This window comes from Wolffia australiana, chromosome 13, assembly GCF_029677425.1.
Source record: "Wolffia australiana isolate 7733 chromosome 13, ASM2967742v1".
Lineage (NCBI taxonomy): Eukaryota > Viridiplantae > Streptophyta > Magnoliopsida > Alismatales > Araceae > Wolffia > Wolffia australiana.
The window spans coordinates 512,374-535,217 of NC_135847.1; the positions used below are offsets into that span (position 1 = coordinate 512,374).

General features: G+C 41.2%; 1 protein-coding gene and 1 long non-coding RNA gene across 2 annotated transcripts; one reads left to right on the forward strand and one right to left on the reverse strand.

Annotated features, from left to right (window-relative positions):
- Window positions 1-5,149: 5,149 nt before the first annotated feature.
- On the forward strand, window positions 5,150-8,355 carry LOC144711091 (Oxidoreductase family protein). The gene is made up of 2 exons (XM_078585017.1): window positions 5,150-5,669; window positions 7,622-8,355. Exons 1-2 carry the CDS (start codon window positions 5,196-5,198, stop codon window positions 8,240-8,242), a joined length of 1,095 nt encoding a protein of 364 aa, XP_078441143.1. The 5' UTR covers window positions 5,150-5,195; the 3' UTR covers window positions 8,243-8,355.
- A 597-nt stretch (window positions 8,356-8,952) lies between these two features.
- LOC144711323 (uncharacterized) lies at window positions 8,953-11,717 on the reverse strand. The gene is made up of 3 exons (XR_013583523.1): window positions 11,286-11,717; window positions 10,738-10,957; window positions 8,953-9,392 (listed from the first exon to the last, which is right to left on the reverse strand). It is a non-coding gene; the product is annotated as an uncharacterized LOC144711323 (long non-coding RNA).
- Between the last annotated feature and the right edge of the window lie 11,127 nt (window positions 11,718-22,844).

The window sequence follows — 22,844 nt, forward strand, 5'->3', positions numbered from 1 at the left end:
TACTCCTCATATGATTATTCATATTATCCTTGTTAAAAAATTATTATTACCCTCTTAGCCCTCTTGAATCACCATTTAAAGAGTATATAAACCCTAATATCTGTTCCCTATGATAAATTTGAGTTCATCACATTGTATTTTTTCAAAGTTCAGGAAATCCCTAATTATTTATTAGGAAGCCTCATATTATTTAGTGTGGCTCTCACACTATCTTCCTAACAAGAGGCTTGGCCCTGTAAGCCCAATCCCACTAGATTAGGGTGACACAACATTATAGTGCTAAAAAACTTAACACCCTACAATAACCTAATATTCATTCTCAGATATCAAAATTATTTCCCTCAAATATTGGTCCTCATATTAATCCATATCTCAAAGCCTTTGAGAAGATTCCTTATTTAATATGATATCGAGGGAACACTTATGATCAGTAAATTCCAATATGAAAATTTAGGAAGCATGCTGACTATGAAATGTACTCAATATGATATGTTGCACTATACTTTAAAATACCTAAAATCAATTCATATTAGGCTAATCTGAGTCAATCAAATTTATAATACTAAAATTCTTTTTTTTGCAAAAACACTATTCCTTCCGCAATCGAGTGAAGGGTCCTACTCGTAGACCAATCTAGATGTGGCCTGGATGCGTCCTTAGAGAGTTTTACGTATGAAAGGGTTTAGTGTAAGCAAGAGAATAAATATCCTAATTTAAAGACATACCCCACTCATACATGCCCATGAAAAAAAGAAAAGGCATACAACAGTCAAATCTCAGCAGGTCACAACATAGACCTCAAAAGCCAGGAGTAGATTCACATCTTGGAAGTGTTTGTGCGTTTAGGATAGGATGTGCTGTCATTTACTTGTTTCAATATTTTTGTTGGAGCATCAATGTAGGTAACACCTATGCATGATTATGCATGCCTGGCCCACACTTTACTATATTCCTAAGGTCCATCCTGGATGAGGATATGTCAGGTTCAAATAGTTGGCCTCTGTAGCCTCATGCTTCCTGAGGTAGGTCATGCCATGCAGACATATTTTGTAATTGGCATCTGGGAGAAAATAACACAAAAACTCTTGAATGAATTAAAATTTCCAATTTACGAAATATCATTTCTATTCAGAGTGGAATTGCTCAATGTCTAAACATATAAATCCTTCAAAATAAATAACTCAATTGAATTTGAAATATTCAATTCAGTTCTCCCTGTTTCTATTAATACCTTTTATCAGCTAGATATCACTCACTTTATGTTGATGCCTAAATATAATGTTGTAAATTTATCAAACTGAATTATAATTATGAGAATTTATTGTAAAAAAGTTATTAAATTCTAAGTGAAGTACCAAAACCCATGCTTTGGTTACTCCCAGTGATCGCTGAAAAGCAATGGGCATAAATGGAACATAGTAGGCTAGCAAACACCAATGTCGGTTACTAAAGAAATGGTATCTGGCATATGCTGACAAGTGATGGAGGGGAGTGAGAGATGTGGATAAGTGTCATTTTTGATGACCGAAATGCATGACATATGCCCGCTATAGGGTGGTAGTGAAGGTGGTGGTGTACAATAAGGTGATAACCTAAGCTTTCCTATGGGAATATCACCTAAGCAACCAGAATATAAAAGATGTAATAATAAATTGACATCTTTGCCAACTAGCCAACAAGCTGAGTGGTACTTTTTTCAACCTTTCACTTTTGAAAATCAAGAATTGACCCAATTGAGATTTTCAATGAGTAAATCATTGTGCTAAATTTATTTTATAAAAATATAACGGCTACTATTTTACATTAATAGGATACTACTTAAAGATCCAAGTCTAAAAATGGATAGGGGATAAAAATTTTGAGCTAGCCTCATAATTTTAGCCCAAAATTCTTTTTAGGTCATTAGATACTTCAGCATAAAGTTGGAAAAGTAGAGACTACTGAATATTATTAAATATTTAAAGTTGAAAAATTATAATCCATCTAAGTCATGGATGTCTAGTGTAATAAAAATTATCAGATCAGCCAAAGGTTTAATATCAAAATACATCTTGCAAGCATGTTTTTGTCTGCTTTTGACTAGTGACCTCGAAATCATCGAAAAAGCTAGTGTTCGGCATGAAAATTTCATTTTAAGCTTATCATAAAATCACATTTTTTCTTCATGGATCTGAGATAATAAACTAAATCATAGTTGATGGCAATTTAGTGCATTTTATGCCATGTCTAATTACATGGTGCTGTGTCCCAAATATATTTAATGGGCTATGTGCATTTATTGTAAAACAGATTGTCATTTTTTATCCACTTGGCACGTGTCATATGTCAGATCACTCTCATGGTGATTAATTTTTTTTCATTTTTTTTATTCAAATTTTTGTATCATAAATTCATGGTGATCACTGGAATGAGAGGTATACCTAATCATTGGCCATAGCAATGGCTGACCGAAATTCAAACAAATTGGATTGCAACAAATAGTGGATCATAATAAATCATAATAAAATGAATTAAAATCCATTAAACATTTAAATATTGAAAAATATATCTTCGCACTATAATATATTTTGTTTATCCTCCATTCTCAAAGAAACTACTGCTGTAGTTCAATAAATCATCAAGTTATGTTTATAAATTTAGGTGTCTCAGTGTGGCAATATTTGAATAAATTATATGTAGGAGGTATCATCTGTTTATTCAACAACAAATACATGAAATTTACATTTAAAGATAATTCAAAACATCCCCAAAATTATCCTTTTCCTTGACTCAATTAAACAGACTCAGCTGACTATATAATCATCAATTCCTTTTTGGTAAGACAAATTCTATGTAAGATCATCACATCCTGTCGAAGCAACAATCAGGATTCAATATACCTATTTATACATTGTAAATTTTTATTAAATATCTGACTTGTCTGCTTATTAGTTCTCCGGCTGTTTTCTTTTATTAAATGTGTCTGGTACTCCACTTACATTTCCATATTTTAACTGTATTAACCCCGTAAATTTAGTCCAAAAAATTTAAAGTTTTTAACCTCAAATTTTTTATTTTTAAATAATCCCTAATTAATCTAATGATCTCATTCTCCGTTTTATGTTACTTTCCTAGGATATATGCTGGCTCAACTATTATTTTTGCATTGTCTCAATGCAAAGATAAACAATATATTTTAATAATCACAAGATTTTTCTTCAAATTTGTTCTTTTATTTTTATTTTTTTAAATCAATATTAGTAAAATGATGACTCAAATTAAAAATGCTTTTGTTGCATCAGAACTAAAAAATTAAGATGGATGTGAAGGAAGCTAACTAACTAAAGCTTAAAAATTGAACAATATCTGGTGTGAGATATAATTTCTAAAATTCTTTAAAAAATTACTTCAATTTGTTATTCAAATATCTTCGTGAGATATAATCTATAGAGCTCCAAAAACCAACGGGCATCCATGGTTTCTGGCCGTTCGTAATGTAAGGGAGAAAGAAGTTAAAATTTTCAAAACTCAAGCAGAGATGAGATATTAAAGTACATAAATATTATTAAGATATGCCAATTTTGGTTTAATTGTTTTATTAACAAAACATAATAAGGCTCTGGCCTATCCTTCTAAACCTTTAGCATTTGAGTAAATAACCTCATTTTTATTAAATTTAGCTGCCAAAACCATAAAAAGAATATATATAGTGGTTAATAAATGGGAAAATAAATAAATTCCCAATAAATTCAGTTATAATAATCTTTAAAAATTACTTAAATGATTCACTTTTTTGCACTCGGAATTGTTTTGGACAAAAAATTTCCCTGAAAATTTTTGACGTAGGATTTTGTCAGAATATGCCAAGAATTTTTTAAAAAAAATTAAAATATGATCAATTTTTTAAGAAAAAAACGTTGAAAAAAATATTAAAATATTATCAACTTGATCCCAAAATTATAATAAATGACTGAATATGATCCTAAATAACGATGCATAAGTTCAACATAGAAAAACAAACTAGAATATGATGATAAATAATATCAAAGAGTAACTGATATAAATAACGATTAAATTAAGAAATAATATAATTAGAGATAAAAGAACAAAGAAAAGACAAGTGGAACTTCTGTGAAATCCATTAAAATAAAAAATGAAATACTCCCATTTAATTCAAAACTGTCCTTGCAACATAAATACATATACTATGATTTGGTAAAAATAATCAAGGGCAGATATTTTTCAGAATTGACATCAAGAGTAACGTCAAAGGAAACCTGTAACACTAAATTTTACTGAAAATTCATGGGGCATTACGTCTGAAAATATCATAACGTTCAGTATCCAACATATGAAAATAAAGATTTTTGATATGTTTCTGAATAATATTAATATAGAATGGGAAACAACTTAATACATATCACAAGCTACCAATATAATAACCTCTAATGCAGTCTGGAAAAGGAATTTTTTGTTTACTTAGCCGATGATACAAGATGCGAAAGTTTTAAATGACAAGAACAAAAAATAGCAAATATATCGGGATCATTAATGAACGAGAACGACCATAACTTCCTGAATATCGAACATGATCAGTGACTCCAAATCTTAACAGACATCCTTCCAACATTATCCCTTTACGTTATCGATGCATCCCTTCAATCTTCTTATACGCCCACTTGAGTCAATTTTTAAATCAGATCACTCAAACTCAATATCTTGGAAGATTCAGAATCCGGGAAACTGTCTCCGGCCACAGTCGAAGAACTAAACGGTGTGGAACCTCTCAATGTATTCACAGAGAGAGAGAGAGAGAGAGAGAGAGAGAGAGAGAGAGAGAGAGAGAGAGAGAGAGAGAAATAAAAGATAACTAAGATTTTTATGGCAAGAGCAAGAATTATCAAATATATTGGTTGTCTTAATAATAAATAATGAAAGAGAACAATCAAAACTTCCCCAATTTCGAACATGATCAGTGACTCCAAATCTTGCTTGAGATCCTTCCAACAGTGTCCTGGACGATTCATTATCAGGGAAACTGTCTCTGGCTACAGTTGAAGAACAGAAGAGTTCGGGCCCAGTTAACGTCGACCACACAAATGATTGGTTACAATCCAAGAAGCAGCACAGATTTTGGGTGTAGAATCTCTCTATATATTCCTAGAGAGAGAGAGAGAGAGAGAGAGAGAGAGAGAGAGAGAGAGAGAGAGAGAGAGATGGGAGTGGTGGAAGAAGGGGTGGTGGGTTTCGGCATAATCGGGTGCGCAAGCATAGCTCGCAAGCTGAGCCGGGCAATCGGGCTAGCCCCAAATGCTGCGGTAGTCGCCGTGGGCAGCCGCTCTGTAGACAAGTCCAAGCGCTTCATCTCCGACAACGGGCTAAACCCGGCCACCGTCTCCGCCTACGGAAGCTACGACGAAGTCCTCTCCGACCCGGCTGTTGACGCCGTCTACGTTCCCCTTCCGACCAGCCTTCATCTTAAATGGGCTGTCGCGGCGGCCGAGAAGGGAAAGCACATCCTTCTGGAGAAGCCTGTTGCGGTTTGCGCTGAGGATTTGGACCGTATTCTCGCGGCTTGCAGCGCGGCTGGCGTGCAGTTCATGGACTCCACTATGTGGATGCACCACCCCCGCACTGCCGCCATGAAGCAGCTCCTATCCGATCCTGACCGGTTTGGTCAGCTCAGATCTGTAAGAGACTCCTACTCCTCTCTCTCTCTCTCTCTCCCTCTCTCTCTCTCTCTCTCTTTCTATCTATCTCTTCGTTGCTATCTATCTATCTCTTTCTATCTATCAATCTTTCTTTCTATCTGTCTCTTTCTCTCTATCTATCTATCTATCTCTCTAGCTATATATATCTGTCTATCTCTCTCTCCATCTATTTATCTATCTATCTGTCTGTCTATCTCTCTCTATCTATCGCTTCGTTGCTATCTATCTCTTTCTATCTATCCACCTTTCTTTCTATCTATCTCTTTCTCTCTATCTATCTATCTATCTCTCTAGCTATATATATCTGTCTATCTCTCTCTCCATCTATTTATCTATCTATCTGTCTGTCTATCTCTCTCTATCTATCTCTTCGTTGCTATCTATCTCTTTCTATCTATCCATCTTTCTTTCTATCTCTCTTTCTTTCTATCTATCTCTTTCTCTCAATCTATCTATCTATCTCTCTAGCTATATATACATCTGTCTATCTCTCTCTCCATCTATTTATCTATCTATCTGTCTGTGTATCTCTCTCTATCTATCTCTCTTTCTCTCTCTATCTATCTATATATAATATATCTATTATGTCTCTCTCTCTCTCTTTCTCTTTCTCTCTCTCTCCGTCTCTCTATCTATCCATCTATCTTTATTTTCCTTTCTCTCTCTTACTTCCATCTCTCTCTATAACATTCGTTAGCTTTTACTCATTGGGCTGGTGCAGATCCCATTTCCCAACTTTTTTTCTCCACCTATGACCCTGACTTCTTTCTTCTCTTGGGGCCCTCTCCACTCTACTCTCTTTTATCTACTTGCCTTTAACGGGCACCGCTTTCTTGGTGAAATCCCAATAATGATTAGATGGGTAGATTTCTCTCTCTCTCTCTCTCTCTCTCTCTCTCTCTCTCTCTCTCTCTCTCTCTCTCTCTCTCTCTCTATCTACAGACTTTTCCGGCATCTCTTTCTCCACCATCTGTTTGTCGTTATCTCTTCCCTCCCTCTCTTTCTTCGATTCTGTTTTTTGGCATACTTCTCTCCCCCTATCGATAACACCCATATCCCTTCGCCACTCTCACGGTAAACCTGTCCAATGATCGATTCCTTCGTCCTCATCTCCCGTTCATGGGCATTCTCCTTTGGGGCGCCCCTCTTGGGAGTAGTTTAATCATCCAACTACCCATTTAGCCTCTCCCGCTCTCTCTCTCTCCCACTCTCCCTCTCTTTCTCTCTCACAGGGCTTCCTCGCTTTCATCGTCTCCTTCTCTTTTCTCCATTGACCATCTCTCTTGGGAGTAGTTTAGCATCCAACTGCCCATTTGGCCTCTCTCGATCTCTCTGTCTCTCTCTGTCACAGGGTTTACTCTCTTCCATCGTCTTCTTTTCTTCTCTCCATTGAGCATCTCTCTTGGGAGTAGTTTTATCATCCAAGATCCAACAGCCCGTTTGGCCTCTGACTCTCTCTCTCTCTGTCTCTGTCTGTATCTCTATCTCTCTCTTTCTTCTCTCTCCTTGCATACTAATCAAACAATTCACTCACTCGGAGTTGGACGCAGTTTGATCATATCCAACTGACTCCATCCCCCTCTCTATCTATCTATCTCTCTTTCTTCTCTCTCCTTGCATACTAATCAAACAATTCACTCACTCGGAGTTGGACGCAGTTTGATCATATCCAACTGACTCCATCCCCCTCTCTATCTATCTATCTCTCTTTCTTCTCTCTCCTTGCATACTAATCAAACAATTCACTCACTCGGAGTTGGACGCAGTTTGATCATATCCAACTGACTCCATCCCCCTCTCTATCTATCTATCTCTCTTTCTTCTCTCTCCTTGCATACTAATCAAACAATTCACTCACTCGGAGTTGGACGCAGTTTGATCATATCCAACTGACTCCATCCCCCTCTCTATCTATCTATCTCTCTTTCTAGGTGGACAGCGTCTTCACCTTCGCGGCGGACCCGGAGTTTCTGGAGAAGGACATAAGGGTGAAGCCCGACCTCGACGCGCTCGGCGCGCTCGGCGACCTGGGCTGGTACTGCGCGCGCGCCATCCTCTGGGCCGTCGACTACGACCTCCCCCACTCCGTCACCGCCCTCCGCGCTCCCACCGCCAACTCCGCCGCCGTCCTTCTCTCCTGCGGTGCCTCTCTCACCTGGAAAGATGGCAGAGTAGCGACCTTCCACTGCTCCTTCCTCGCCCATCTGACCATGGAGCTCGCCGTCGTCGGCTCGCGCGGGACGCTCCATCTTGCCGACTTCGTCATCCCCATGGAAGAGAGCTCTGCAGCCTTCTCTTTTAACTCTGCAAGTGGCCTCTCTGAGTTGGCTACTGGGTGGGTGGAGATGCCCAGCCAGCATTTTGTGAGGAACGAGACGCCGCAGGAGGTGTTGATGGTGGCGGAGTTCTCCCGCTTGGTTGCAGGGATAAGAAGCGGCACCGGTGGGTCTGAGACTAAGTGGCCAGAGATTTCTAGGAAGACCCAGCTCGTGATTGATGCTGTCAAGTCCTCCATCGACTTGGGCTTCCAGCCTGTTGAAATCTCCCCTTGATGAAATCTGAACGGAGACTGGATATCTTTTTCTGGCTCTGAACTGGTAGAGATCTTGTAATAAATTTAATCTTGGAGGGGAAAAGTGTGGTCTCATGATCTCTTCTCACCCAATTTGGATTGAGCTCTCTGAATCTAGGCCTTTACTGAAAACTTTGTCTTGCCTAAGGCCCCAATGCCACAAGTCTTATGTTTGAAAACCTATTTTTTTAAGCATGCTAACTTTCTAAAGATAAGAGAGCCATCTATAATCGTATATGGGAATGTTATGTATTCCCCTTTGCCAGATTCATAGAGACGTACGGGACTCAAACCTATATTTTGGCCTATTGGGTAACTAATGGTCTCTCATATTTGTGGACTACTACAACTTCCTCAAGATGTATCTCCACAAGTATAAAACATACGTTGTTACCATTGTCTAAGTGTTAGCAGAGATAATTAAAAACAGTTTCATTTATCAACCAATTCAGATGCAACGATTCGTTGAACTTTTAAATGCATTTCTCTAAGTATTCACTCTTAAAAATGGGTTTATAAAGGAACTTTCATCACTCAATACTCCATACAAGAATGGCCTAAATGAAAATAGGTCCTGATGGAGGAGCAGTTTGGGCTTTGCTATTCCATAATCATGTTACAATGTATTTATGCAATCAAATTGTAACGACTATTGTTCAGTTGACACACAGAGTCAATTGAAAGGTCTTGAAATCCCAAGAAACCGTGAGAAATGCAGAAAATATCGACCCAAACAACATAACAGCCTAATAAAAAGGTATTTTGGACCTGTGCGCATCACTAGAATGATGTAAACATTTAGGCCGTCTCGCCTGATTGTTGTACCTGGCGCGCACCTCAACATTGACATCCAACTGAAGGCGAGCGCATCACGCACACTCCCTGCATCACCATCACTGTGGGGCTTTCTGCAGGCGCCAAGTAGCCTAGGTATCACTACTGTGTCATCTCTTTTACTGCATCCAAGGAGTGGGCAAGTAGGGTCCGTGTGTAATGGGGACATTTAAGCTCGCTCCATGCCTAGAAACGCTGATAAGCTCTACACTTTATATACAAAATCCCACAGGGTGGTGACCAGGGCACGGCTTGATCGGTCTAGGGCACTACCGTACGATTGAACGTACCTGGCACTGTGTATTTTGCCAAAAAAAAGAATGATGTCAGCATGTTACATCAGTAGTGTTGAATAACCACTTATCATATGCATTAATAGAAAAGTTCATCAGAGAGCTCTCAAGCCAAGGGAGTTCTCACCAAATAACTAAGGAGAAGGAATAATAAAGCCAAGTAAGAGAGAGTGGAGATATGTAAGATGACAAGGAATAGATAAGGAAAATGAAAATGATTTTTCACCTAGCAGTTAAACCTCCCTACATCTTTTATTCACTTTGTTAGGGTTGACAAGGGGGGGAAACTGCTCTAAATGATCTTTCACTCACGCTTGTTTTTATGTTCCAATTGCAACATGGATGGGGAATTAGCACATGGATGATTCAAGGGAGATTCAACCCAAGGTGCTCAAATAAAACCATTGTACTTGTGGCAGTTGGGAACATACTTTTATTCACAACTGATGATGTGACAGTAGATGTCTATATTGAAGCAAACATTTCTATCTTTATTTTTTAAGCAAAGATCAATTTTTGGATATTTATGTTCAACTGAGATTATATGGGTCTCCTAGCGTAGAAAGAAGCACTATGTTGTGCCTATGTCTAGAATATAGTTCAAATGCGAAGCATTGGCTCAGGGCATGTGTAAAAGATTATGTTATAAGATATAATGACTAATTTGGGTTGTTGAAAATAGAAATTGAAGATTCTTTATCGCAAAATAACAGGAGACACAGATTAGGATCTTCTTTGACAACCCGCAATCTGTCGGAATACCTCTGATCCATCACTATTCTCACTATGAAATAAAAATGAACACAATATGCATTATTTATTAAACACCAATTACTGTTTGTTTCATAAATATCTAATGGCAAGTACCTAGAGAGAACAGAATCCCAATTTACTAGGTTTAATGTTTTCAAATGGCTACACTGATGTAACACAACGGCGGGGATCATTCAGTCTGTGTTACATCACATAATGTCAAACACTAAACAAAATATGCTGATGTAAAATGTTGAGTGTAGTTTAAGAAATTAACGAGAAAGTACGTCGGTCGTCGGTTGATCAGGGACGTAAGCAATTGGTCGACACCGGATGGGCTATGACACAGTCAAACTCCCAATGATTTGAGTGTTTGGCTCGAAGACCGACGAAGTGGGGGACGATCTTCATCCAAGAGTGTCCACAACCATCTCTGCGAGCGGGCAGATCCAATATCGACAAAGAAAATTCTCTAACACGAGTAGGTGGCTAGTCTTATGATCACGTAAAGATCCTCTCTCAGCAGTAGATCAGTCGTAAAACTAGCACTAAAGAACATAATTAATACTGTAAAAAGAAAGGGGATCCCACAAACCTATGGGTGCAGTCCGAGTCAATTATGGCAATCGGGCTTACGGCAGCTGAAGACACTTCACGCACAGTAGAGGGGTCAATCTGAGGATGTTGTCGCACAAGGAAATCCCGTTTCTCTTTCTCTTGAGAGGTGACGGTCTAGAGACAACAGGTGCTTTCTGAGAGTTGACTACAACCCCGAGTAGTTGCGATGGATCACCTGATGGCCTGATTTCGCTCACCTGTCCATTGGAAAGGTATCAAGCTTCAGAGAAGGGGCGACTGGCAGAATGTTAAGGAGAATCGTGACTCCATCGTTCTTGAATGGAAAATTCTACATAACTCTCCAAATCAGACCTCGATGATCTGAACAACAAATGCAACTGCGGATATTTAGATGGCCGGGAAGAGCATTGACCAAGATAATCTGATTGGTAGCGGGGTTTAAAAACTGAGCAATCAGATAAATCTACGACGATGTAGAGTAGTAGTCCTACATGTCGTGGGGCTCTTAGGCGTTGTGGAAATATCGTATCCGTGGATTGACGGTCGCAGGTAGCAAAATCAAACCTCGGGTGGTGTCGAGTCCAAGGACAGAAGAATTTTCGCAGACGCATGGTCGGCCATTTTCCATGATGATCGAGATCAGAAGAAGGTGATAGAAGACCCTTAACGTGACCACGAGGAAGCTCCGGTGGTGTGTAATCATGCTTCGACGTTGTATTGTCCACCAAAATAAATTTCCACGTCTGTCTCCAACATGAACAAAAGAATGTGATGAAAGTGTAGAAGGTGAAAAGTTCACTCTCAGAAGAGGAAGACGAGGAAGAAGAATGGGGATAGAGAAGGAGAGAAGATGAGAAGAGTGGCAACGCCAATGTAGATCGTGATTCTTCTCTATTAAATCAATCATAATAAAAGACAGGTGAGTTGGTATTTATAGGGTAGATCATAACGGGAAGTTTAAAGTATTTAAGCAGTTACAGATCTAGATCTATAACTGCCATTCTAGTGATAGCTGTTAGAACTGCCCTTCTAATGTTCTGGATTTCTCTACAGAAGGAACTCTAGAACGATGTAGAAAGGGGCCACGCTGGAAGAAGAAAACATGAAGAACATCAAGAACATCAACTGCTAACACGAATTTTCAGATCTGGAAGAATACAAGCCTGACTCTCCCATGTCCACCCCTCCCCCTTCTTTATTGAGAGAGAATGGTAGTTGAAGGATGCCCAATTGGGCCCTTTTTAAGGGCAAAGCTTATTAACCATCCCGTTAAAAGGGCTCTTTAAGGGGGGAAGAAGCCAAACGTGGATTTCCTCCCCCTAAAGATGGAAAGTAATTTAATCAAAATAAAACATATATGATGGGCCTATACTCATGTAGGAGGGGCCACCCTACAATCCGAAGACGATGAGGAAAGACAAATACAACATAAAGATGGGCTCGTACACGAGGATCGAGCCATCAAAAGGAAAGAACACCAAATGATCACGACATGTACCAAGACGATGCAGACGCCTCTTAAACCTGATAGTGGAAATGTGGATTCTTCATGTTGACTCGGGCTTCGTGAGGTGGCTGGTGACGGGTCGGGGCTCGATCGGCTGGATGGTCCTCCATCATAAACACAGTAAGATATGTGACACCTAAAAATAGTAAAAACAAATATTGATCGTAAAAATGGGATTGTGAAATGAGAATAAAAAAAGTTACATCAATCTCAAAAGAGCCATTTATTTTATGGGGTCCTCAGAAAACTAAAATCTAATGCAAATTTTAAAAATTAAGGCTATATAAAAATAAAGAAGAAATCTCTATGTCTCTACTTTTTTCACATACTATAGCCGTAATTAATACATTTTCTGATGAAACTACGATTTCTACTTTACCAAGCTATATTGTAGGTTGTTGTAGAAATAAAATTATAACTGGTAGCTGATACAGTCAAGGCCATTAGTTTCATACTGTTTACCCAGTGAAATAAAACATATAATTAAGTTATATTAATATTTATTTTCCAAATCTAGTTTCACAAGTAAACGACTAATAGAGGCAAATTATGTAAGTTAATTGTATTGTCGTTGAAGATTAATTTTTCTAAATAAAATAATTTTGTAAAAAAATAATAAACTCACTCAAATGTATAATAGGAGTGAGTAGTCTCCACAAGGATTGCCCTTTAGAGGTTGATCTAATATTGGAGTTAGGATGATGGAAAATTTAGTATGAGAATAACGGTAGTTAAAGATATTAGTTATAGTTTAGTAGTATAAGTAAGAATAAGAATAAAGATATTGAAAATATTAGAAAATAAGTAATTAGTATGCAGTATGCAATATTAGGGAATATTAAATGGAATGAGAGAGAACTAGAGGAAGTCAGAGATAATATAAGATATTATTTATATTTTTTAATAGATATTAGAGATAATAAAGAAATAGAGTATTAAAATGACATAATAATATTATGATGTAGGATGACTAGGGGATGACGGGGTGGCTAAAGGAGACGGGGACAGGGTGACAATGGGAACCAGATACTAGGATGACTAGGGGAGGGATGGGAAAACAGACCACAAATCACATGATCGAATTCGTAGATTTAAATCCGGGGAAAGTAATGATGGTGCAGCCCCTTTCCTCGTCGAGGGTGGGAGTACTGTCTTACAACCACCACAGTGAAAGCAAAGCAACACGTTCAATAAATCTGAATGGCGATCGCTAGAAGATTCAAAGACCTATTCAACTAGTCGCTTGAAGATTCAAAATCCAATCAAATTTGATGGCGGTGGATGAACACTCGAAGAACACTGGAAGAAGAACATGGACACCAAAGAGTGTAGAAGTACCTCGGCACTAGATAATGCGTGAAGAGGCTGCGGGAAATTCTCGACGTGTCATTGGCAGGACGATTGACGTGCGCTTCAATAGGGTGTCGTGGATCCAACCGCGTGGTCAATTGGCAAGGGGGTCAAGGGGGAAGTTTCCCCCTCACGTGGTTTGGGGTAGCACCCCGAAACCTAAACAATAAATGGGGTGTGCGCTTGCAGAATGAAGGATCTGAAGGCCCGGATGCTAGTTGTAGGGGTCGTGTGGGCGCGAGGTGGCTGCGCGGGTGGGGGTCGGTGCGCGGGCGGTGGCAGCTTGCGCAGGCTACAGCCTATGTGGGCGGTGGCAGCCTGCGCGGGCTACGGCCTGTGTGGGCGGCGGCGACCTGCGCAGGCTGCGGCCAGTGTGGGCGGAGGTGGCCTGCGCGGGCTGCGGTCTGTGTGGGTTGCGGCGGCCTACGTGGGCTGCGGCCTGTGTGGGCAGCGACGATCTGCGCGGGCTGCGGTCTGTGCGGGCGGCGGTAGCCGGCACGGCTGCGGCTTGTGTGGGCGGCGGCGGCCTACGCGAGCTGCAGCCTGTGTGGGCAGTGGCGACCTGCGCGGGCTGCGGCCTGTGCGGTGGCGGCGGCCTGCGCGGGCCGCGGCCTGTGTGTGCGATAACTCCCTGCGGGGGCGGTAGCCTGCGCACGCAGGTGGCCTGCGAGGGCGGACGACCAGTGGTGGCGGCAGCGTCCGCACCGGCAGAGGCGATTCATAAAGGGAGAGGGCTAGGGCAAATCTTCCAAGAAGAAAGAAACTTCAATTCTTGAAAATAAATTCACCCAAATGTTTCTTGCAACATTGGCCTACATATAGGCCTTGGAGGAAAGAGAAAATACGAGAAATAAAATAAAATAGATGACATGTTATCGTGTCACGTCAAAGGGCAGTCCTGGATTTGGCATTAATGACATGTCATGATGCGGGACGTGTCGTGTGTAAGTGGGGACGCGTCAGATGCCGATGCACCTGATGTCGGTGCGTTCACTTGTTCGTTATCGATGCGGTTCTTCAGTTGATGTTGGCGACGAGTCAGGATGCGGGCCATCTCGGATGACGGTGGTGGCGCGTTCGAAGATGATTCGTTGACGTCGTCGCCACCATATTATAATTAAGTGTGATGTAGTGTAGATAGTGAAGAAGTATGTGAGATTAGTAGACTAGAGAGAATAATAATATCATATTCGTAGTAGAAGATAGGAAAGTTATTTATTTAATAATAGTAAATAGTATATATGAGAGGAGATATATAAAATAAGGGTGAATATTAATATTTAGTAGGCTAGGGAATATGATTTGATTTTAATAATATGTAATAAGTTAATCAATAGTACTTTTTAATTTAATAAGAGGTAAGAAGAAGAAAGGGGATAAGAATATGAATAATTGTAAGAAAGGTATTATTTAATTAGATATTGAGTAATAATGGAGGGAAATATAAATGTAAATATATGTTTATATATTTTAAAATTTTCAGATTTAGAGAGTTGGAGAGAATAGATTATTGTTTGACTTTGGAACTCTCTCTAGCACTGTCTTGGGAGGTTGGACCTGTCGGACAAGTGTCACGCTTCTCCCACCACTAATGTGTGTCTTGATTGAAAGATGCGGACATAGAGGATTGTCATGGCCCTTTAAAGGCTTGGAAATGACCTCCCATAGTCGTTGATGTAGTGGGACAGACTTTGGGGTCCTTCCAAGCCATCAGATGGCATTTGGCAGTCTTGTCTCGGTTGGAAACCACCACTCGGTGACGGTGTCAATGAACAGGGGCAGAGATGGATAAAACTGCCACTGGTTCTTTGATCTCCTTAATATGGGCTCTAACCGCTGTGATTAAATCACTACCAAAGACCCATTTATGTTTGGTGTACCCTCCAGACACATCAGCATCCTCGTCAGCCCTTTTGTGATTTTGATTTTCCCATCAAGAGTCCCTGTCATCCTCATCAGAGGTTGTGGCCAATCAGAAACCTGAAAAAGAAAAGAAAAGGTTAAATATAGCAGTAATTGTACGATCTCCCTTATGGACTTTGAACGATTATGACTAAAACATTACTTATTAATATTGATGTGGCCCTCTATGATGCATTAGGTTGAAGCCTGGTGAAGCTTTCTATGTGTGTATATAGGGCTTGATGGCTCCAGTTCGGTTTGGGTTTTAACAAAGACTTAAACCTTACCTAATCTTCAGTCTAGTTCTGAAGTGTTCTTGTTCAGTCCCGGTCCAGTCTGTACCGCTCTCGGTCTGGTCAGGTTGACTAGTCAATGGCAAAGTCAAAGTAGAAATTTATGTATATAGTAATGTTAAATATGCTCTACATCAAGTGGGGGCCCACAGATGATCAAATATATGGTGTTTACTCTAAGCTCAATAGAAACCTCTACATCAAGTTGGATTTGATATTTTTAGGGGTTGACTAGTCAATGTCAAAGTCAAGTTGACTAGTCAGGCTGACTAGTCAGTGTAAAAGTCAAGTTGACTAGTCAGGTTGACTAGTCAATGTCAATGTCAAAGTCAAAGTAGAGAATTTATGTTCATAGTAATGTTAAATATGCTTTACATCAAGTGGGGCCACAGATATCATATATATGTGTCTACCGTTGCGCTCAATAGAAACCTCTCCGTCAAGTTGGATTTGATATTTTTAGAATTTTATAAAAAATATTAAATAACATATTTTTTGTTCTGGTCGAGTTTGACCCTTGGACCTAAACCTGTTTGACAAACTGGTCCACCCTCCATGGAGTACCTCCAGTCCCGGTTTGGTCTGGTTAAACTTGTCCTCGGTCCTAAATGTCCAACCCTATATGTATACCAACTCATTCATTCTCTCAATGATCCACCATTCTTGACTATTCAATGGTTATTGTCCTTCACTAATTGTCTCTTCCTTTACTTCTTTAGAGACGCCATAGCTGACTTTTCTCAAAACCTTTCCTCTTTAGTTAATCCTAATCTTGTACACCCATTCCACGTACGCCATGGCTCACATGTTTCATCCTGCCATGCTCTCCTTACTGTCCACGTTTTATTGTATTTTGTAACTACATGTTTTATTTCCATTCAAAAAGGGCCACGATACTAAAAGAACACCTTTTCTTGATGTTAATTAGGAAGTGTCGTTTCTTTGAAGAAGAGTGTTGTTCTTTGTGATAATATCCACTGAAGCAACCATAGCATCAATATCAATCATCACATCTCCTAAAACAATCAGCTCATCTTGGTTCCCTCTCTCCCTTTCATCGATACCTTGTTTTCTTCCGTCATTCCCATCAACATTCGAACCTTAATTTCCTTGATCTCGCATCCACATCTTGCCATCTCCATCTCGCATCTCACTTTTCTCCCATCTTGATATCTTTATCCCTTCTTCTGCCAAATCCATCTATCTTGTCATTTCACATTCGTACCTTCTCTCCCTCCTACATACACTACAAGTGATAATCTCTCTATTCAACCCAATTACCACTAACATCCTAACCAAATGCATCAATCCTTGCCATTCTCCTTCCCATTTTACCTGTTCTCCTCTAAAATTCTCCATCACTGCTCCATTCATCACTATTCTCCTTCTGTACACTTACAGTGGAGCTTCAGATCAACATACATCAAGACCATTAAAAATCAAAACAATCAAGGTATTGGCTCCCTTCTCCGAGGTACCTTGTGTTGAAATATTACTTCGTAATGGGCCATTACAGTTATAATGTCTAATGGGCCCTTATCCTGACCCATTAGATATGAGTTATCTCTCTCCTCTTTTAGTGGCTGTATCAAACCCAACGAGATTAATTTTCTAAGCTGAGTTTATTTTTGTTTCTTCTTTCTCCCTCCTCTCTATCTCGCTCTCTACCCGACGATAAGGTTCTTCATGGTATCAGAGCAGTGATCTGCCGGCCGGTGGCTCTCCGTTTGTCGCTTCTGATTGTCCATCACTCATCAGTGATTTGCCATCCTCAGTTTTTCGAATTCACTTCAGTTGGAGCTCTTTTTCACTTCAGTTGTATTCCCGTTGGAGCTTTGAGCATTCTTGTTGACTCCTCATTAATAGCCTCCAATTGGAGCTTCAGTTGGATCTCTTTTTTTGCTTCTGTGACTCCTCGTTGACTCATTGGTGTGCTTCTTTGAGCATTCTCGTCAACTTCTTGTTTGTGGTATTCTCGTCGACTCCTATCTTCTGAAATATGACGTTCAGTACTTCAAGTAAGTCTTCAGCTATCCCTCCGGTGACTCTTACTATTCCATCCAGTCTTGACCTCAACAGTAGGATTTCTCCGCTACCTCGTGTCCCACCAGATTTCCGTTTCAATGGCTTCAATCTCCTCTAGTGGCACCAATATGTTCAAGTGGCGTTGAAAGGGAAGCTCCTGGGACACATGTTGGAAGAGGCACCATTGTTGTCTGCACCAAGATATGATCATTGGTTGGATGTAGAACGCGTTATCCACCGTTGGCTACTTGATAGTATCATTCCTTCTATTGCTCCAGATTTCTTGCCTCTTGCATCTGCCAAAGATATATGGGAGACAGCCCAAGAGGCTCATTCAAAGAAAAACAATCTTGCTATTGTCTAAGACCTCGTTAGTTGATCAACTAACTTGGTTCAGGGATCTAGAAGTGTTCTTGAGTATAGCACTGAACTCTCTGCATTATGGGCGGAACTGGATCATTACATGCCACCTGATCCAAAGTCTGTTGACCATATTTATGTGCCCCAACTTCGAGTATTCAAATTCCTCATGGGTCTTAACCCCGAGTATGAGCCTCTTCGCACTCAACTTATTCATCAAGAGAATGGACCTACTTATAAGGAGGCCCTTAACAGTATTCGGACAGAGGAGTCACGCCTCTGCATTCTTCAATCTGAGCCTATTTCTTCTATGGCCACTTATCATATGGGTACTGATGGAGGACCATCCAATTGAATGTGCCCAGACCCGTCGTCAGCCCAGTCGCGGAACCCGAGCAGATGTGAAGAATCCACAGTTCCACTATCAGGCTTGAGAAGCGACATCGTCATCTCGATTCGTGTCAATTACTTGTGGATGTAATTTTCCTATTTTCTGTTTTCATCGTTGATGGACTGACAGGAGGCCCCTCCTGCGCAAGTACCGGCCTCCTGAATGTTTTATTTATTTGAATTTGATTTAGTGTCCTCTTTAGGGGAAGAAAACCTTGTTGGGTTTCTCCTCTCCTAAAGAGTCCTCTTAAGGGAAGCCCAATGGGCTCTCCCCTAAGAGGAGGCCTAAATAGGGCCACCTCTTCCACAACTGCCACTTCCCCAGTATAAGAAGGGAAGAGCGGACGTGGAGAAAGGAGGAAGTCATTTGAAGATTTCAGATCTGAAGTTGGTTGACAGTTATCCTGAATAGAGTGTTCGTATTGTGTTCTTTTGAAAGTTCTTCATCTTGGTTTTCTTCATCATGGCCCCTATGGAATGCTGACTTGCTGATTGATCTAGGAGAAGGAGCGTTGGCAAAGAAAAGACACTCCTTGACCGCCGGATTCAATCATCCTTTCATTGTACCCTTTCGTCAACTTGACAATCGAGATCCTTTCCTTACCCATTCGATATCCCTCATGCGTTAATTTTTTCTCTTCAGATTTCTCCTCCGGATCAAATTCCGACCGCCGATTACAAAATCTTCTTCTTCTATTGCGCCCTATGAGCACCCCTGTGAGCCCATCATTGGATTTCTCCTTGCCCGCCTATCGTTGACGTCTCTACTTGACCCCATTCCTATTCTTCTCAACCTCTATTTCCTTGACGTCCTAAACGAACACCGGATTCCTTTCGGTAGATGTTCCATTTCCTCCCTGGTCGGTTCACCTTTGGAGAACGTTTACTTTGACTGGCCCCCCCTTTTTTTTGTCTCGCTTGCATTTCACTTGACAAGTCTTTGAGTGTGGACGACAATTAATATCAAGTCGACAACTACTGCAAGCTTACCGGGTTTTAACAAATGATTATCACCTGGATTTTCTCGACGTGCTTGGTTCTACATCAACATCGACTCTCTACTTCCAGTGCATTGGAACAACTGGTATCCATTCAATCTTCCCTTTATTTTAAAAGTTAATTGCTTCTTTCAGTTCCGATTACAACTGTTCATCTGCCTAGAGAGAATTGGATGTATATTTAGGTTAGCCACCGAATACTGTGTTAGTTAATTTTTCTTGACGGTACTTGATCATTTAGTACTCGTTGAAAGTGTGGACATTATTGAACGAATGAGCGTTCCCCACCACGTCGGTCCCTACGATCTGGTTACTTGGATCATTGGGAGCTTGATGGTGACTAAACCCGTCTTGTGTCCTCCAATTTTTCTGCGTCTCCAGTCATCGCCGATCTTCGTATTTCTCGTTAAAATTTACTGAAATCATATACGTCAATTTCTCGTTATCGCTTTGCATTTAGAGCCAACCTTCTGCATGTAATACAAAGTGTCAATTGTGACCATTGTGTTACATCAGGTACTTCCCGATCAGTTGCAAGTATTCAAGGGTCACAACCTTTATCTCCTTCTCTTGTTATGAAACCAGCGTCCTCTTCTCAAGGATCCAAGGGTGACCCATCTCTCTTGTGCGATTACTACAAGAAGCGGGGCCATAGTAAAGAGATGTGTTACAAATTACAACGCAAGACACACCAAAGCCATCTTGTTACGTTTCAATCCAGGTTATTTCTTCCAAGTGGCTCTTCTCCCGTGATGGTACCACCACATGTTCCCTCCATTTCAGCTCCACCACCACCAACCTTGTCTCCTATGGGTGATCTTTGGCAAGATGAAATTGCCCAACTTTGTCGTCTTATTCAAACAACCGTGGTTGACTCCACGTCCTTGGCCAATAGTGGTATGCCTTCTCCTTTTTCATCATTGTCTTCATCATCATCATGGATTATTCATTCTGGAGCTATGTCTCACATGACACCGAATGCCCATTCTTTTTCTACCTATTCTCCTTCTCCCAGTAGTCATAAGGTTCACACCGCGTCGGGTGATCTTCTCACCATTGTCGGCATGGGCTGACTTCACTTGTCCCCTCTTCTTACTCTCACTAATGTCCTCCATGTCCCACACCTCACTGTTCATCTTCTTTCTCTTCGTCATCTTGTTATGGATCTCGGGCAGGATCTCCTCTTCACTCCTAATGCATGTCTTTATTATGATATGGTGATGAGGCAGATGATTTCACTTGCTGAGGAGCATGGGGGTCTCTGCATCCTTTGTCAATCTTCTTCCACTCCTATTACGGCCTCTGCTCTCTACACAGTTCACACGACCAACTTTGGCTTCTTCATTGCCGTTTGGGACATCCGTCTTTCTCTACCCTTAAAATCTTACTTCCTCGTCTTTTTCATGGCGTCTAGAGGAAAACTTTGTATGTGACTCTTGTCGTTTAACTTTGTATGTGCTACATATCCCTCCTCTGATTTATCTTCGTGCTCCTTTGTTCCCTTCGCTCTCATCCATAGTGATATCTAGGGACTGGCTCCTGTCACCAGTCTCTCAGGTGCACGGTGGTTGGTCACTTTTGATGGTGACCACATCGATACACCAATAACGGTTATACCCCCGCCATCACACGACGCATCACGCATCTTGACATGTTGCCAACGCCAACTTCAGAACCGCCCTTTGACGTGACACGTCATCACGTCGCCTATGTCTTTAATTTAGAGTTCTAAATTGACAATTATCTTATCGATGTCTCTTTCCTCCAAGGCTTATACATAGGCCAAAGTTTTAAGAAAACACTTGGTAAATTTTTCTTAAGAATTGAAGTTTCTTTCTTCTTGAGGAGATTTGCCCTAAATTCTCTTCCCTTCCGAGCAGCCGCCGCCACTACCGCTTGCTACTGCCGCTACCGTCAAGGGAAGATCACCCTCGTTCCCACCTGTCGCTGCTTGTAGGGCCTTCCGCCTCTATACAAACCGCTTGTACCCACTCACGTCTGCAACTGTTCAAGTCCCGCGCACCCTCCCGCACCGCCGCGTACAATCACCCGCCAGCACCGCGCGCGCACAGACGCCTGCCCTTGCGGCCGCGCACGCGGCTGTCCACTCACTCCGTCGCGCGTGCACAGACGCCAGCCCTTGCGGCCAAGCGCACGGCCGCGCGCCCGCACCACTGCACGTGCACGGATGCCCTCCCGTGCGGTTGCGCGCACGGTCGACGACTCGCACGCCGCATGCGCATGATGCCCTCCCATGCGATCGCATGCACGACCTTCCGCTCCGCCACCGCGCGCGCACGAACGCTCTTTCTCCTGCGCTGATGCGCGCACGGTCACCCACCTACACCACCACACACACGGTCAGCTGTCGTGATCGCCGCGCCTGTCCATCCTACCATCAAACACCCATTCGCTGCCAATTGACACCGCGCCTCCAGTCGAAGAACACTATCCAGCCCGTCATCAACACATCAAGAATTCCCCGCAACACCATCATGCACTAATCTAGTGCCAAGGTACACTCCTACCCTTGTGGTGTTGGTGTTTTTCGTCCAGTATTCTCCGATAGTGTTGCCACCACCATCGAATTCTTGTTTATCACGTTGGTTGTAAGATAGTGATCCCTCCCTTGATCGAGGAAAGGAGTTGCACCATTAGCATTTAATCTGAATTAAATTATTGGGATCGATCGTGTATTTGTCGTCTGTTTTATCCAATCCTAGACAAATTAGACGTCCCACCCGTCAGCCTCTGCATCCTGCATCAACTTTTATTGATGATTGTACTCGTGTTACATAGGCCTTTCTTCTTAAGCTTAAGTTCGACCTTCCTCAAGTCCTCATCTCTTTTCATGCCATCATTCACACTCAATTTGGGGCATCTTTTCAACGCTTCCGCTCAGACAATGCACATGATTATCTCAACACCTCCATTTCTTCTTTTTTTGATTCCCACGACATTGTTCATGAAACCTCTTGTGCCTACACGCCCCAACAGAATAATTTGGCTGAAAAAAAATTCCGTCATATCTCTGATACTACCCGAAGTCTTCTTCTTCACATGAACATGTCAAAACACTTTTGGGGTGAAGTTTCTCTCATTGCCATTCACTTGATAAATCGTCTTCCTCCTCGGGTTCTTTCTCAAAATACCCCGTTCGCATCCCTTCAGCATTTCTTTCCTTCTGTTAAATTACACACTCACCTCAAACCTCGTATATTTGGATGTGTATACTACGTCTCTGTTCATCCTCCTCATCATGATAAACTTAAAACCAAAGCCATCCGACGTGTCTTCG